Source organism: Anabrus simplex, chromosome 1 (genome assembly GCF_040414725.1).
Source record: "Anabrus simplex isolate iqAnaSimp1 chromosome 1, ASM4041472v1, whole genome shotgun sequence".
Classification (NCBI taxonomy): domain Eukaryota; kingdom Metazoa; phylum Arthropoda; class Insecta; order Orthoptera; family Tettigoniidae; genus Anabrus; species Anabrus simplex.
This window is the reverse complement of record NC_090265.1, coordinates 1,097,421,874-1,097,438,933: the sequence shown is the minus strand read 5'-3', so window position 1 is coordinate 1,097,438,933 and position 17,060 is coordinate 1,097,421,874. Positions and strand designations below refer to the sequence as shown.

The window sequence follows — 17,060 nt, the reverse complement described above, 5'->3', positions numbered from 1 at the left end:
TTTGATGATCTATTGTCTTGAGCAAGCCCAGCGGTATGTACAGGCTGAAAGAAACATTCGTTGTGAACTCCGGACATCGTACGACTCACCCAACATGCCACCGCTGCTTCCGAACACTTGTTATCGTAGTGTAGCAATAGATGATATCTTGCAAATTGATGATAATCAGGGTCGAGTGGGATCTTATCATTGGACCTTGATGATTCTCCTCTTCTGATTGTTCATCAGCTCCTCTCACAGGGTATATAAGGGAACATTTTACAAGGATCGCCAATATTCAGCAGTAGTCTACTTCCCAGGTAAGTTGATACGAATTGGTTCAAAAGATTGAATAGTCATATAAGTATTCATTGTGAAAATTTCTTAATATTTAATCATAAACTTGGTGATGTATCAACATAATATAAAGCTAACGCGGATACGGTCTGGGAACACTGAACACCAAGAATAGACATATAATGTATACTCTGTTCAAGGGCTGACTTCCATGCCCATGGTACAAAACATACACTCGTGATGCAGGATTTCTTAAACATTATTAACGGGGTTATATGTTAGGCCTATATGAATATTCCCCCAAAATATATTTCTTTTTACGTTTAAAAATGAAAGATCTGTACCAAGAGCAAATAAACTACGAATTTCATTTTAGAGGGTTCATCATGACATACACATTCTTTCTTTTTAAATAATGTAATGCGATTTTCCAAATAACAAAAGTATAAAGCAAGTCTACACAGTCATGGTTTAACTTGGAATAACGCTTTAGTACATAATGAACTTATAATTACTCATCTTCAAATAGATACTAGTTTTCAGGAACACGACTAGTGCAACTGAATGCTGTGAATGACTTTATTCATAAGGTTGTTTGTTCTGCGATAGCACTCTTTGGCTCATTGGGGAAAGCAACGGCGAACTACCTCTTCATCTTGCCTTGTACGCTTCACTTTGGTACCACCATTGGATTTTGTGGTTTACCTATAAATGCATGACCTATGGTGGGACAATTTGAGGATACAAACATCCTCCGGGATTATGAAATAATAGACAGACGTAGTTGTTTTGCACACATTTATATTTACGAACAGTGATCTTTCAGCCCAAATCTAAAGTGGAGACACGTGGGGAGATTTGCGGAGTGTTCTAGCTGCTGGCTTTCCACTCGAATGCTTGAGGTTTCAATCCCGGTTGATGACGGTTGGAATTTTCACCTGAAATATCACATAGCATCAAGAAGGGCATACAGTTTTAAATCCGCAGCCAAAAGCAAAGTGAGCGTTGGTTTCTCCAGCAACCTCAGGAATACCTGGGAGAAGCTGAAGAAAGTTTTAAAGTATAAACTTAAATAAATGCTGTAGCTCACTTAGTTTTGTTTGGTGTAGCAACCGCTAATTTGGCGAATTAGTAACTACCAAAATCGTCTAAGGATGCGCCTTTAGAGCTGTTTTATATGATGTCATTGCCGTTGGAATAGTCTCTAGATCTTCAGAAAACCGATTCAGTATTTATTCTGTGGTAACAGCAGAAACACATTCATCACTCCCCATTTTGAAATCAAAGATTCTATTGTACGGAGCAGAATTATTAAATAACGTGGCTTATGTTTCAGGAAACCATGAAACTGTTTCTGGTGTTGTGCGCAGTGGTCGCCGTCAGCCAGGCGCTAACATTCTCCGAGCTGGTCAGGCAGGAGTGGCACGCCTTCAAGGTAAGACATTCTGCAAAAGTCATTGATGAAATACAGTGCAAATACACATACCAAAGTGTGTTGGCATTCTCTTCCCAACAGAAACAAAAATACATTCAAGAATTCGAGATCTCAAAACGTGTACATAAAAATTAAATATATCACATCAACTTCACGAAGGTCTGAAATCGGCAGAAATGGTAACCATCATCATTTAAATCTGGGATATGTAAGTTGTCGTCACCAATACCATTGAAGTGTTGAAGGTGAAAGTAATATTTGGGATCATAGGCAAATAAGAAGATACAGCCCCAGCATTTGCCTGATGTGAAAATAGAAAACCACGGAAAACTATCGAACCCACTATCTCCCGGATGCAAGCTCACAGCTGAGCGTCTCTAACCGCACGGCCAACTCGCCCGGTATTTACATTTCAGATTCACATCATTTATACACTAAATCAATAACTCTAGCCGTTAACGTTAGTGTATATCTTTTAATGGTAACACAATTCATCCGTAATCGAATTACAAGTACAGTACTTAGACAACACCTATTTGTAGCATGAGCGATATGCTCGTGATATTGACGACCACCATGGTGGTGACTTCCAGGGATAAATAAAGATGTAGGTAATACCTGATACCGTTCAAACAATATTTCAAAATACTTAGCTTCGAAATTATGGTAGACTGCTCGTTCTCAAAATTGAGGATTTCTCCTTTTTCGAATTTATGACACTCAAAGTTACCTAGTAGAGGCAATTCCTCCAATACTTATATTGCAGATAGTTTGTTGTCAAGAATTAGAATTAGCCTAGAACTTCCCATGTAGGTCAAAGGTCTCTTTGAAATGCTGAAAGGTAACTAGTTACAATAATCCCGAATAGCCATTCCGGGAAATTTCAGCCCATCTTTCTTACATATTCCAGTCCTTTCTCTGTTTTACCGTTGTTGATCATTGTTTTCCGCATATCTTCTTCAACTCATCTGACCAACTCATCTTCTGTCTTCCTACTTTCCTTCGTCCGATCCGAAAGGACAAAATTATTGCTTCCCTTCAAGTGTATATGTTCTGAAGTACAGTAGTCTATATCAATCAAGTGTAGTTTCTTCCAACAGGACTGGACAGATCGTAAAAGAAGACGCAAATGAGTACAGAAGACGTTCTATGTATGGAAATACGAATAATATTGCGTGGACACGGTACATAGCCAAGAGTCAGATATAGTATTTGCTAGTGTATTCATAATATTATAAATAAAAGACTTGTGGAACATTCGACATCCGTAAGAACGAACCATTTCTGATTTATAAAATGATTCGATGGCAAATACCTTAAGAGAAAAATATCAATTATCCTTCCTCAATGACAGGTTTACTAAAGGATCTAAGATACAAATAAACTACTGCGAGGAGTAAGTATGTTCGTTATTTGCTATTAAATACTATATTTTCTCTTCTAGCTCCAGCATGGCAAGAAATATTCGAGCGCTGCTGAAGAAGAACTCCGTATGAAGATCTATATGGAGAATAAGCAGAAGATCGCCGAGCACAATGCCAAATACGCTAAGGGAGAGGTCACCTACTCTATGGCCATGAACCACTTTGGAGATCTGGTGAGTACTTCTTCGGTGTCGCTTAATTCTTCATATTTATCTTCTAAAATTATCCATTATTTTCTCATGACATGGCGTGTTAATTGCATTTTATGATCGACTTGCAGCGCCATAATGAGTTCGTAAGGATGGTCAACGGATACAACAGCACCCTCGGCCAACAAATGCGCAAGCTGGGAACTCCCTACGTTAGTCAGCCCAACGTGAAGGCTCCCGCTTCAATTGACTGGCGTCAAACTGGAGCCGTGTCTGAGGTGAAGAACCAGGGACAGTGTGGATCATGCTGGTCATTCAGCGCTGTAAGTACCTCTATATCCCTTACTTCTGGTCTATGTTACTTCGTCAGTGCTTTCTAACAAGTATTACGGATCAATCAATCAATCAATCAATCAATCAATCAATCAATCAATCAATCAATCAATCAATCAATCAATCAATCAATCAATCAATCAATCAATCAATCAATCAATCAATCAATCAATCAATCAATCAATGAATCAATCAATCAATCAATCAATCATTCAATCAATCAATCACTACTGATCTGCATTTAGGGCAGTCGCCCAGGTGGCAGATTCCTATCTGTTGTTTTGCTAGCTTTTTCTTAAATTATCGCAAAGAAATTGGAAAATTATCGAACATTTCCCTTGGTAAGTTATTCCAATCCCTAACTCCCCTTCCTATAAATGAATATTTGCCCCAGTTTGTCCTCTTGAATTCCAACTTTACCTTCATATTGTGATCTTTCCTACTTTTATAAACGCCACTCAAACTTACTCGTCTACTGATGTCCTCCCACGCCATCTCTCCACTGACAGCTCCGAACATACCACTAATCGATCAGCTCGTCTCCTTTCTCCTAAGTCTTCCCAGCCCAAACTTTGCAACATTTTTGTAACGCTACTCTTTTGTCGGAAATCACCCAGAACAAATCGAGCTGCTTTTCTTTGGATTTTTTTCCAATTCTTGAATCAGGTAATCCTGGTGAGGGTCCCATACACTGGAACCATACTCTAGTTGAGGTCTTACCAGAGACTTATATGCCCTCTCCTTTACATCCTTACTACACCCCCTAAATACCCTCATAACCATGTGCAGAGATCTGTACCCTTTATTAACAATTATAGTTATGTGATTACCCCAATGAAGGTCTTTTGAAGGCATATGAAGTTATATGATATATTGTTAATGTAAGTTTAAAAATAGAGCCACTATTTGCGTCCAGAGAATGGAACTCAGTGTTTCTTATTCTTTACTAGCGTAGTCTTGACGTCTTGAAACAGTTCATCCTACTGGTGGATTTTTTTTATTATGGACACTCGAGTTAAGGTTTTAATTACTAATGAACTGATAGGCCATTTGCAAAGTGAGTTATACCAATATTTTCCTTATTTAATTCTGCATTAGTGTGTATAAGACAAATTGTTTTTGAAGTTCATTAATTATATTTTATTTGTGGTTGTAGTGGATATTGTCCGGGATTTCGGCTTCTTCTCCAGGAACAGCTCACTTAAAAAAAATATACGTGGAAAACGGATTGTAATGAGGCTTTTATATGTTATAGCCACATGTATTCGTAGTGCACCGATTTCACCACCCTGTCCGCTGTTAATCGCACGGTCCAGCGCACACACAAATTCCCATCAATATTACTCTTCATAAAGTCAGTACCACACTGTACGGTTGCAGTGGTTGTAGTATCTGATAAACACGACTGAGTGCTTCAAAACAAGTCCAAGTTTCCTGTTGTACGTTTATCCTGGACTAAGAAAAGGTTGCTTTAGATAAATGATAAGAACTCTTTTTGGGGTGGTTGGAAAATATTTTAATTTGATTATTACACTACGAATACATGTGGCTTTAACATATAAAAATGTCAATACCCTCACACAAGTAGTTTTCAATGTATATATTTTTAAGTGAGCGGTTCCTAGAAAAGAAGCCAAAAACCCGGAAATATTTACTACTAACACAAACAGAAAATAATTAATGAACTTCAAAAACAATTTGTCTTATACTGTCTAATGTAGAATTGAGCAAGGAAAATATTAGTATAGGTAACTTATTTTTGAAATAAGCCAGTCGGTTCATTTGTAACTAACGCCTAAACTCGAGTGTAATAATAATAAATATACGACAGCAAATGACATTTACAGAGGTAATGATGACACTAGAGAGTTTGGAACTAGAGAAAATAAAATTTACCGTGAATATCTTCAGTGTGTAGATAGTGTTTTGTACCACCTTTGCTAGGAATCTCTCTCGTTTATCCTTATATATTAACTCCATCTTTAGGTGGTGACATGTCTCTTTGTTTCATGCGTCAATAAACCCATTAAATATTCATATTTAACTGATTTCAAATGTTGATGATTTATTTAATGTAAAATCGAAATAATATTCTTAAATATTCACATATAATATTGGCTAAAGTATCGTGAGGATGAATTGCGGTCAAATGTAGTAGTAATTGAATTGAGCCTGCTAATGAATGATTAACATGTTCCACCCCAGATGATCATAAATATTATTCATGTGACCATGGTGCCGATGGTATATATAGAACATTTTGCAATAACAGCACTATTGATCTCAAGAGAAAGTTCCAAAAGGGTTTAAGCCATTCTTGTTTGTATGAAAATGCCGTTAAAGGAATTTCTCCACATAAGCTGTTATTTCCAGAAATTTAGTCTTTAAATCGCCAAGTTTCTTGTTATTCACTTGCTTTGATATTTATTTCAGACTGGCGCCATCGAAGGTCAACACTACAGGGCTACAGGCCAGTCTGTGTCTCTCAGTGAACAGAACCTGATCGATTGTTCCACTGGATATGGAAATAACGCTTGCAACGGTGGAGTTATGCAGTACGCCTTCCAGTATGTGATCGATAACCACGGTATCGATACTGAGAGGTCTTACCCATATGAAGCAAGGGTATGTACAGACTTATAAAGGAGACGTAATACTCGGTCTTTACGCTTAAAGGAAACACATTCCTAACGTACATTCAAGGTCTCAGTGGTAATATTCTTTAATGTGTCTTCTTAGAAGCTAATTTCCAGTACTAGAGTCACTTATTTCCTCGTACAAAGTGAACTTTTCAATTGAGAATATACTAGAAGTATTTAGACTTTTGTTTCGAAACCACCCAAGCAGAAGTAATGTTCGAGATTCAGGTTAGATATCTACGAATGTGAGTAATATATAATCCTAAGCCGTATTGCCTTTTCTGGTTCGGTAGTTCTACACCTTAAATCATTAACTGAAAGTAATTTTGTGTTTCATTATCTTTGCCAGTTATACGAATATTGCTCAGTCTTATCAGAAACTGACGAGCCTAATGCCACACTGGGGCAAAACACTGGTATCATTTTACGAATTCGAACCTTAATTTATTTAATGTTCTCAATCCAAAGAAATAGATTACAATTTCCTGATGCAAACGTAATCTTTGATCCTGAAAGCCTAGCAGGGCATATATAACAAATGGAGAGACAGATATCCCCGAGTACATTGTCACTTGCAGTGTGTCACAACGGTGTACACTTGCCGGCCTCTGCCTCGGAGAGGTGCGGTGTTCCAAACGACAAGCCTAGTCCTGCGCTGGGGCGAATGGGATTTTTACGATTGAGTAACATGACTTTATTCTTCCCAAGGGGAACTTAATTTCTGATTAGAAAAATAGACTATTAATGACCAAGAAAATTATAAAAATCCGTCAACTACCCACAAGTAGTTTATTATCCGGTCATCAGGACTTTCCAGATAATTATGTCTTATCACGCGATTACAAATAATGACCTTGCTGATATGATATAAATGGTAGGTAGAGTGGACCAGACAATAAGGAGACAAACTTGAGAGTCTTTTATTCTTACAAGTTGTTTTACGTCCCACCGACACAGGCAGGTCTCATGGCGACGATAGGATGGGAAAGGGCTAGGAGCGGGAAGGAAGTGGTCGTGGACTTAATTAAGGTACAGCCGCAGCATTTTCCTGGTGTGAAAATTGGAAACCACGGAAAACCACCTTCAGCGCTGCGACAATGTGATTTGAACCCACTGTCTCCCGAATCCAAATTCACAGCTACGCAACCCTAACCGCACGGCCATCTCACTCGATAACGTAGCCTTTAATTCCCTACTGCTATTTGTTTTACGTCGCACCGACACAGATAGGTCTTATGGCGACGATGGGACAGGAAAGGCCTAGCAATGGGAAGGAAGCGACCGTGGCCTTAATGAAGGTACAGCCCCAGCATTTGTCTGGTGTGAAAATGGGAAACCACGGAAAACCATCTTCAGGGCTGCCGACAGTGGGGTCCGAACCCACTATCTCCCAGATGCGAGCTCACAGCCGCGCGCCCCTAACCGCACGGCCAACTCGCCAAGTCCTTTAATTCCCCTTCATTGCTGTATGGTGATTCTGGTCGACCTCTATACACAATCAGGTCTGTTTATCCTTCCATTTAACTTAAACCACGCCTCATCAGATCATAAAATACGTAACAACAGAAATCAATACATAGCAACAATCAATTCAAAGCCAGCGTTACAGTGGGATAGCGACTTCCTCCATTCACTGTACTGTGTTTGTCAGGATACTTTCTATGAGTAGATACACGATTTAATGGAATTAATACACAATAGAGATTTTATGCAATATTTCCAAATTATATTAAATAACACATAATTTTTTTTCTTTTCTTTTTTTTTCTTTTTTTTTTTTTGTAATTTGCTTTACGTCGTACCGACACAGATAGGTCTTACGGCGACGATGGGACAGGAAGTTGCTAGGAGTGGGAAGGAAACGGCCGTGGCCTTAATTAAGGTACAGCCCCAGCATTTGCCCGGTGTGAAAATGGGAAACAACGGAAAACCATCTTCAGGGCTGCCGACAGTGGGGTTCGAACCCACTGTCTCTCGAATACTGGACACTGGCCGCACTCAAGCGACTGCAGCTATCGAGTTCGGTATCATAAGATTTGATAGCAAGATTGTTTAATACACATGGGCACTGTTATCAAATTGCCACGATGACAAAGATCAAATTCATCAATCATGATGCAAATTTGTATTTGCTTCCTTATTTGTCGTTGATATTTCATCAGATAAATGATTTCAGAATTATAGCCGTAAATGACATACAAACATTAGCATCGACGAGTTCAGTAGCTTAGATGTTAGAGCGCACTTCGTTTGCAGGTTCGAACCTGGGTCAGACCGGTGGTATTTGAAGGTGTTTGGATTAAACGTTAAAATTGGGTCACCGTGAGTCTGATCCTAATACAAACAGTCACGTAAAACTACAAGCCCGCTTGCCTCTCTGAGTGACTCAGTGCTGGCACTCATACATTTTCTTATTATGTTATCTACCAACAATGTATGGCTCTTCATTTCATTACGATTGTTGACACTTCGCGTTTGTGATGCTCACATTATTTCTTGTTTCAGCTCGGCTACTGTCGCTACAACGTTTACAACTCAGCAGCCACCATCTCCAATTACGTGAACATCGGAGTCGGTAACGAGGCTCAGTTGGCTGAGGCAGTCGGCAATGTTGGACCAGTGGCAGTTGCAATGGACGCCAGTCGCCAGTCCTTCCAGTTCTACAGCGGAGGTAAAATGCTAAACTTTCTAATTTAGTGTTAAACTCGTTCTAGTCTCCGACAGCACAACTACAATAATTCCTGAGAGGAGACCAAAAACAAAACCATTTATTTCTTTTCCTCATATCACAAAAAACAGATTAGAGTAATTTCCTACTGCATTTATATTTACAGTACAGTAAAAGATTAGGAATATTTTAAATGACAGAGGGTAATGAAATGAAATGGCGGAACATTTTTTTTTTTTTTTTTTTTTTTTTTGCTCGTTGCTTTACGTCGCAACGACACAGGTAGGCCTTATGGCGACGATGGGACAGGGAAGGGCTAGGAGTGAGAAGGAATCGGCCGTGGCCTTAATTAAGGTACAGCCCCAGCATTTGCCTGGCGTGAAAATGGGAAACCACGGAAAACCATCTTCATGGCTGCCGACAGTGGGGTTCGAACCTACGTATGACTTTTAGTGCCAGGAGTGTCCGAGGAGAAGTTCGGCTCGCCAGAGACAGATCTTTTGATTTGACTCCCGTAGGCAACCTGCACGTCGTGATGGAATGAAATCACCACATACACCCAGCCCCCGTGCCAGCGAAATTAACCAATTGCGGTTAAAATTCCCGTCCCTGCCGGGAATCTAACCCGGGGCCCCTGTGATCAAAGGCCAGCATGCTAACCATTTAGCCATGGAGCCGGACGACAGAGGGAAATAACTTCCTAAAATTAAAATTTTTTCCGGTCTCAATTCCGGTCCCGTAACATGTTAGCTTTTAAAGAGGACTAATTTGTGATAATGTTCATGTTTTGTTAGGTCTTTAAGTAAAATATAATAATAATAATAATAATAATAATAATAATAATAATAATAATAATAATAATAATAATAATACCTACATTATTTTATTATAATCACACACTATTATTATCTAAATATATGGCCTGATTCCAGTAGAAGACGGACCAGGCATGGAGTGATGCCCCAGTAACACCAAGTATTTGAACTTCGGAGGATGGAGAGGTCTGTCAGTAGTAATCCCGCCGATAACACTTTTCACTCGCAAATGCCTATGAACAGACAGGATCAGTTCTCTCTCACCGGACGTAAAAGTCTTGCGTTTCTTTTTCAACTGATAACAGTATGGTGAGTTTTTGTCCGGATCCATTGCCCGAAGGTCTATGTACACACAATAATATTCAATGTGGAGAACGAGCAAGAATAAACCAACAAACGTATAAGATGCTCGAAGAATTAATAATCAGCACGCAATATGCCCCTCTTGATAGCAAATCACACTGATAAAATTCTGTCACTGCTGTTTTAAACGGACTATGATAGTAAACGCCATCTAAGGAGTAAGTATGGCAGCTCCACATTGGCGACACCATTGCCGTAATTCGTGCTGACAGTAGGCATGAAACACGCGCCCCCTTGCTCCTCACCTGTCATGTGACAACACCGTAACCGCAGCCTCTCTCACCCGCGTCCTCCCCTGAACAATACCTTTTCTTCCGCTTTAGTCTCTTCAAAAAAAGTGGCCCTGAGTCGCAGTATAGCTCATTCCAGCTTGAAACCGAATGTCAGTTCAGTATCTGCCCGACAGCTTTAACGATATGTCCAGCCAGCCTTTTAATGGTACTGTATGCTACAATAAATGTCGTATGGCTTTTAGTGCCGGGATATCCCAGGACGGGTTCGGCTCGCCAGGTGCAGGTCTTTCTATATGACACCCGTAGGTGACCTGCGCGTCGTGATGAGGATGAAATGATGATGAAGACAACAGATACACCCAGCCCCCGTGCCATTGGAATTAACCAATTAAGGTTACAATCCCCGACCCGGCCGGGAATCGAACCCGGGACCCTCTGAACCGAAGGCCAGTACGCTGACCGTTCAGCCAACGAGTCGGACTGTATGCTACAATCACAACACAACAACTTTTAAGGTCTAGCGTTAGACTGACGACAAACCCTTGCGGATTAGCATGTTTTAAATCATTTTTAATCACTGAAGAAGGACCTTAGTGTCTGAATATAGGTTCTGAACTAAATGTGTGCTGATACGACTGTCTAATTTTAATAATAATGATCAACATATGTTATATAATTTTTCCAGGTATCTACTACGATCCTCAGTGCAGTAGCACCCAACTAGACCACGGTGTGCTGGTTGTCGGGTACGGCAGGACTACTGATGGCTATGACTACTGGATCGTCAAGAACTCTTGGGGAGCTTCCTGGGGAGAGAGTGGATACTTCTACGTCTACCGTAACATGAACAACCAGTGCGGTCTGGCTACTCAAGCTTCCTATCCTCTTGTATAATTAATAAACCTTTACCTCTCTTTATCTGACTGACATTTTCACTGAACGATATGTAAAATAAACCATCGTTTTTCTGAAAATAAAGCGCAGTGAACGGTAATGAAGTGTATCTATTGTCATAGTAAGTCTAATATGGCATGTTTTGATTCCCTTCCAAGTAGTACTCTAATGGATTGCACCTGAAATTCTTTCAGAATTCACGTAAGCAATGAAATAATCTTCTGAATTCCCCTCACCCCCCCCCCCCTCCCTCAACACGAGGATTATCGAGACTCTTTCCTGTTTGGGCACCACGATATCCAACGCAAGATGAAACTGGCACACAAGGAAAGGACTAAGATATTTTAAATTTGGGTGTACTGCGCATTCTTCTTATCTGTTGGACAGGGTATCAAACCAATGTGTCAAAACTGGGAGAATTCCGCATCTGTTAAAACTCCAGGGAACCGGTCAGATAGTTCGAACACGTCGCAGAACTGGTACCATAGAGAGGATTGTGGTAGAGGACAAGATTAACTGCTAGAGGCCCTGAAGGAGACATCCAATTCAATGGAAAAATCACCTTCATATGTGACCCGTTGCACGGAAAAGGACCTAAAGTCCGATTTTTCATTTTTTGAGATTTTGTGCTTCAAAAACTGGCATAAGTTACTGAGCATTTTAAAAAAAGGATTCGTACTTCTAGATGCAATACTTCAGAAGATATTAATAATTGACTGTTGCTATTGTCCACCTCTGTGGTGTAGTGGTTAGTGTAGTTGGCTGCCCCCCCTGGAGGCCCGGGATCGATTCCCCGCTCTGCCAGGAAATTTGCGAAGTGATACGAGGGCTGGAACGGGGTCCACTCAGCCTCGGGAAGTCAACTGAGTAGCAGGGGCGTTCTATTCCTATATCAGCTATCCTTGAAGTGAATTTCCATGGTTTCCCATTTCTCTTCCAGGAAAATGCCGGGATGGTATCCAACTTAAGGCCACGACTGCTTCCTTCCCTTTCCCTTGCCTATGCCTTTGAGTCTTTTCATGCCACCACAAGGCCCCTGTTCGGCATAGAAGGTGAGGCCGGCTGGGCGAGGTCTTGGTCCTCATTTCCAGTTGTATTCCCCGACCCAAAATCTCACGCTCCAGGACACTGCCCTTGAGGTGATAAAGGTGGATCCCTTGCAGAGTCCGAGGGAAAAACGAACCCTGATGGTAAACGGATTAAGAAAGCTGTTGTTATTAAGAAAACCGTATTTTGAGGGAATCGCAATTAAGCTTTCCCTTTCTTACCGGTTATACAAAGTTTTCATGACATAGAGTGGCGAAGACTCGAACTGATGCGCAACGTAGCTTGTTACGAAGACCGACAGGTAACACAAGAAATCAAAACCTAGAAATGCAATTTTTACACCCCGGACACTTGTGTTCAGCTCTGCTGTATAATTTTCATTACCTACTTTGAATCCCTTCTCGCGCATTGCGTCACGTATTCTGATAAGGATATCTCTCCATTGGTCTATCTACTGGACGCTATATCACCCCTGGCGTGATCAAATAAGAAGTGTTAACACCTGAAACTCAGAGGTGTTGCTGGTTCCTCAGCTATCTATTCAACGGATGAGTACGTGGATATGCTATTAATTTACGGAGAATCAAGAGCGAACGCTCTAGAAGTACAACGAATTTACCAAAAGAGATTTCCACACAGACATCAACCGGCCGCTGTTACTTTTAGGCCCGGTTTCATCAACGTGGGTTAAATATTCTCTAACTCTGGGTTTGTTAACTTAGGGTTAATATTTTAACTCATTCTTACAAGTCACGCGTTTCACCAAGCTATTTCGGCAGAGGGTTAACTAACACCGCGTTAACCCTCGCAGGAAACAGCTGTCCTAATAATCAAGGAAGCAGTGACTAAAAATCACAGATCATGAACACACTTCTTGCGTGGTTCTTTTGTTTATTTCTTGCGCTGTATTTCGTTTTCTTCCTCAGGTCCATGGTAGATATTATTCTTTCGTGATCTTGAACGAAAAATGGAAGAAGTGCAGAAGAAAAATAGTGGCACGAATTTTTCTGCTTTAGAAAAATCATTACTTATTGAATTAGCCACCGAGTACCGAAGTATTATAGAATGCAAGAAGATTGACGGTATACAATTAAAAGAAAAGCAGGATACATGGAAAAGAATAACAGGGGAATTTAATAATATTGCCCACGTTACAGTGCGATCTACGAAATAACTAAAACAGTTCTATAAAAATTTTAGCTTCTCTGTGCCAAGAGTTGTTTTGAAAGTTGGCACACCTTCACAGCAATAATACACACGGAAGTAAATATACAGTTTAATTTAAAAGTGCATTTCCGTATAACCACTACGTAATACACAGTATAATGTTCATAAGTGTTGTACTATTGAAGTGGTGGTGTGCAGTTGCATTCCTATATGCCACTGCAGTGCTGTCGTTATCAATGTGAAGAATGATGTCATTCTCAATTCCAACATTCCTGTTCCTTTTCCTTCCTGTGAGATACTGACGCAGAGTCAAGTCCTGTGGAGGAAGTTAATCTCGGGTCTCCACAGTAATATTGTGTAATACCGCTATTGCTACTATTACGGTCAATGTACTTTCTTTTAGTTCGCAAGCCCAAGTTTGTTTCGATCAGCTGTGTATTCTAACCTCTCGCGAACTTCATCGACGAATTTTCTGACGACGGTTTTTGAAGTCTACCTCTTCAGAAATTATTCCTCAGATAGATTTTCAAAGTCTTTCCTTCTTATTATAGGCCTATTTCTGTTAGGAACACCGTTTAACAAATCTAAATAAAGCAACTTTGCATCAAATGCATGATTTACTGTGGCCATATTGCTTTTAACCTCGAATAAACAGTTTAACCCAGGTGAAAGAAGGGGTTAACTTAACTCCGGTCTTAACCTAGAGTTAAAAATAACCCTCCTTGAAGAAACGGAATGAACAGTCAAACTCAGAGTTAAAACTGTGTAACTCGGGGTTAAGGTTTAACCCACGTTGATGAAACCGGCCCTTAGTAATGTAGACCGCCGTTTGCGTACAACCCAAGTGTCTCCTGTTAGAGAGGCACCTGTGACTTCTGGACCAAGTGCAGAGGTTGTGTTAACGCCAGCACGGATAACCTGCACACGAGTACACGGGCAGTAGGACAAGAGGTTAATATCAGCCAGTCCGTACAACCCAACAACCTCCTGTTCTAGAGAGGCACCTGTGACTTCTGGAGCAAGTGCAGAGGTTGTGTTAACGCTAGCGCGGATAACCTGCACACGAGTACACGGGCAGTAGGACAAGCGGTTAATATCAGCCAGTCCGTACAACCCATCAGCCTCCTGTTAGAGAGGAATCTGTGACTTCTGGAGCAAGTGCAGAGGTTGTGTTAACGCTAGCACGGATAACCTGCACGGGCAGTAGGACAAGAGGTTAATATCAGCCAGTCCGTACAACCCAACAACCTCCTGTTAGAGAGGCACCTGTGACTTCTGGAGCAAGTGCAGAGGTTGTGTTAACGCTAGCGCGGATAACCCGCACACGAGTACACGGGCAGTGGGACAAGAGGTTAATATCAGCCAGTCCGTACAACCCATCAGCCTCCTGTTAGAGAGGCACCTGTGACTTCTGGAGCAAGTGCAGAGGTTGTGTTAACGCTAGCGCGGATAACCTGCACACGAGTACACGGGCAGCAGGACAAGAGGTTAATATCAGCCAGTCCGTACAACCCATCAGCCTCCTGTCAGAGAGGAATCTGTGACTTCTGGAGCAAGTGCAGAGGTTGTGTTAACGCTAGCACGGATAACTTGCATACGAGTACACGGGCAGTAGGACAAGAGGTTAATATCAGCCAGTCCGTACAACCCTTCAGCCTCCTGTTAGAGAGGCACCTGTGACTTCTGGAGCAAGTGCAGAGGTTGTGTTAACGCTAGCACGGATAACCTGCACACGAGTACACGGGCAGTAGGACAAGAGGTTAATATCAGCCAGTCCGTACAACCCAACAACCTCCTGTTAGAGAGGCACCTGTGACTTCTGGAGCAAGTGCAGAGGTTGTGTTAACGCTAGCGCGGATAACCCGCACACGAGTACACGGGCAGTGGGACAAGAGGTTAATATCAGCCAGTCCGTACAACCCAACAACCTCCTGTTAGAGGGGCACCTGTGACTTCTGGAGCAAGTGCAGAGGTTGTGTTAACGCTAGCGCGGATAACCTGCACACGAGTACACGGGCAGTAGGACAAGAGGTTAATATCAGCCAGTCCGTACAACCCATCAGCCTCCTGTTAGAGAGGAATCTGTGACTTCTGGAGCAAGTGCAGAGGTTGTGTTAACGCTAGCACGGATAACCTGCACACGAGTACACAGGCAGTAGGACAAGAGGTTAATATCAGCCAGTCCGTACAACCCATCAGCCTCCTGTTAGAGAGGCACCTGTGACTTCTGGAGCAAGTGCAGAGGTTGTGTTAACGCTAGCGCGAATAACCCGCACACGAGTACACGGGCAGTGGGACAAGAGGTTAATATCAGCCAGTCCGTACAACCCAAGTGCCTCCTGTTAGAGGGGCAAATGTGACTTCTGGAGCAAGTGCAGAGGTTGTGTTAACGCTAGCGCGGATAACCTGCACACGAGTACACGGGCAGTAGGACAAGAGGTTAATATCAGCCAGTCCGTACAACCCATCAGCCTCCTGTTAGAGAGGAATCTGTGACTTCTGGAGCAAGTGCAGAGGTTGTGTTAACGCTAGCACGGATAACCTGCACACGAGTACACGGGCAGTAGGTCAAGAGGTTAATATCAGCCAGTCCGTACAACCCATCAGCCTCCTGTTAGAGAGGCACCTGTGACTTCTGGAGCAAGTGCAGAGGTTGTGTTAACGCTAGCACGGATAACCTGCACACGAGTACACGGGCAGTAGGACAAGAGGTTAATATCAGCCAGTCCGTACAACCCAACAACCTCCTGTTAGAGAGGCACCTGTGACTTCTGGAGCAAGTGCAGAGGTTGTGTTAACGCTAGCGCGGATAACCCGCACACGAGTACACGGGCAGTGGGACAAGAGGTTAATATCAGCCAGTCCGTACAACCCAAGTGTCTCCTGTTAGAGGGGCACCTGTGACTTCTGGAGCAAGTGCAGAGGTTGTGTTAACGCTAGCACGGATAACCTGCACACGAGTACACGGGCAGTAGGACAAGAGGTTAATATCAGCCAGTCCGGACAACCCAACAGCCTCCTGTTCGAGAGGCAACTGTGACTTCTAGAGCAAGTGCAGAGGTTGTGTTCACGCTAGCACGGATAACCCGCACACGAGTACACGGACAGTGGGACAACAGGCTAATATCAACCAGTCGTCTTGCATGACAGTTGCTTTCACCCCTACCACCTACAACTACACGAGGAGCTCTAGGGGGAGATTTCGAAACTCGGGCCCACTTTTGACAATGGATGCTGAGGCAAGAGGCAAAAGGTAGGGCGTTCGTTTCGATTTAATCTTGTTTTCAGATAAATCACGGTTTCACAACAATGGTATCATGAATCCCTACAAGATGCATTATTTGAGCGTTGAAAATCCCCACTGCATAAGAGTCACAGCATTTCAGGTACGATGGGAAGTAAATGTTTGGTGTGGTATTTTGAGTAACCACCTGACTGGTCCAAAATTCTTTGAGGGTCATTTGGCAGGAGTCTGCTACTTACATTTCCTACACCTTTAATTATCAATGTTATTTGAGGATGTGCCTCTAGAACAGGGCCTCTCAAATGCCCAAAATCTCACGCGTGCAAACTGCGGCGCAGAGATCCTGTGCACAGTGCATCGGTCCCACTCGGTT

General features: G+C 42.0%; 1 protein-coding gene across 1 annotated transcript; it reads left to right on the top strand.

Moving 5' to 3' along the window:
- Nucleotides 1–253: 253 nt before the first annotated feature.
- Nucleotides 254–11,329, top strand: LOC136876502 (cathepsin L1). The gene is made up of 7 exons (XM_067150518.2): nucleotides 254–299; nucleotides 1,613–1,711; nucleotides 3,156–3,308; nucleotides 3,416–3,607; nucleotides 6,051–6,242; nucleotides 8,762–8,927; nucleotides 11,021–11,329. Exons 2-7 carry the CDS (start codon nucleotides 1,619–1,621, stop codon nucleotides 11,227–11,229), a joined length of 1,005 nt encoding a protein of 334 aa, XP_067006619.1. The 5' UTR covers nucleotides 254–299; nucleotides 1,613–1,618; the 3' UTR covers nucleotides 11,230–11,329.
- The last annotated feature ends 5,731 nt before the right edge of the window (nucleotides 11,330–17,060 follow it).

Bases quoted from the DNA above. Each gene is read 5' to 3' on its own strand.
- LOC136876502 (XM_067150518.2), top strand. From the start codon at position 1,619: ATGAAACTGTTTCTGGTGTTGTGCGCAGTGGTCGCCGTCAGCCAGGCG. The intron at 1,712-3,155 runs GTAAGACATTCT...TTTCTCTTCTAG, and splicing joins AGGAGTGGCACGCCTTCAAG to CTCCAGCATGGCAAGAAATA. The intron at 3,309-3,415 runs GTGAGTACTTCT...ATCGACTTGCAG, and splicing joins TGAACCACTTTGGAGATCTG to CGCCATAATGAGTTCGTAAG.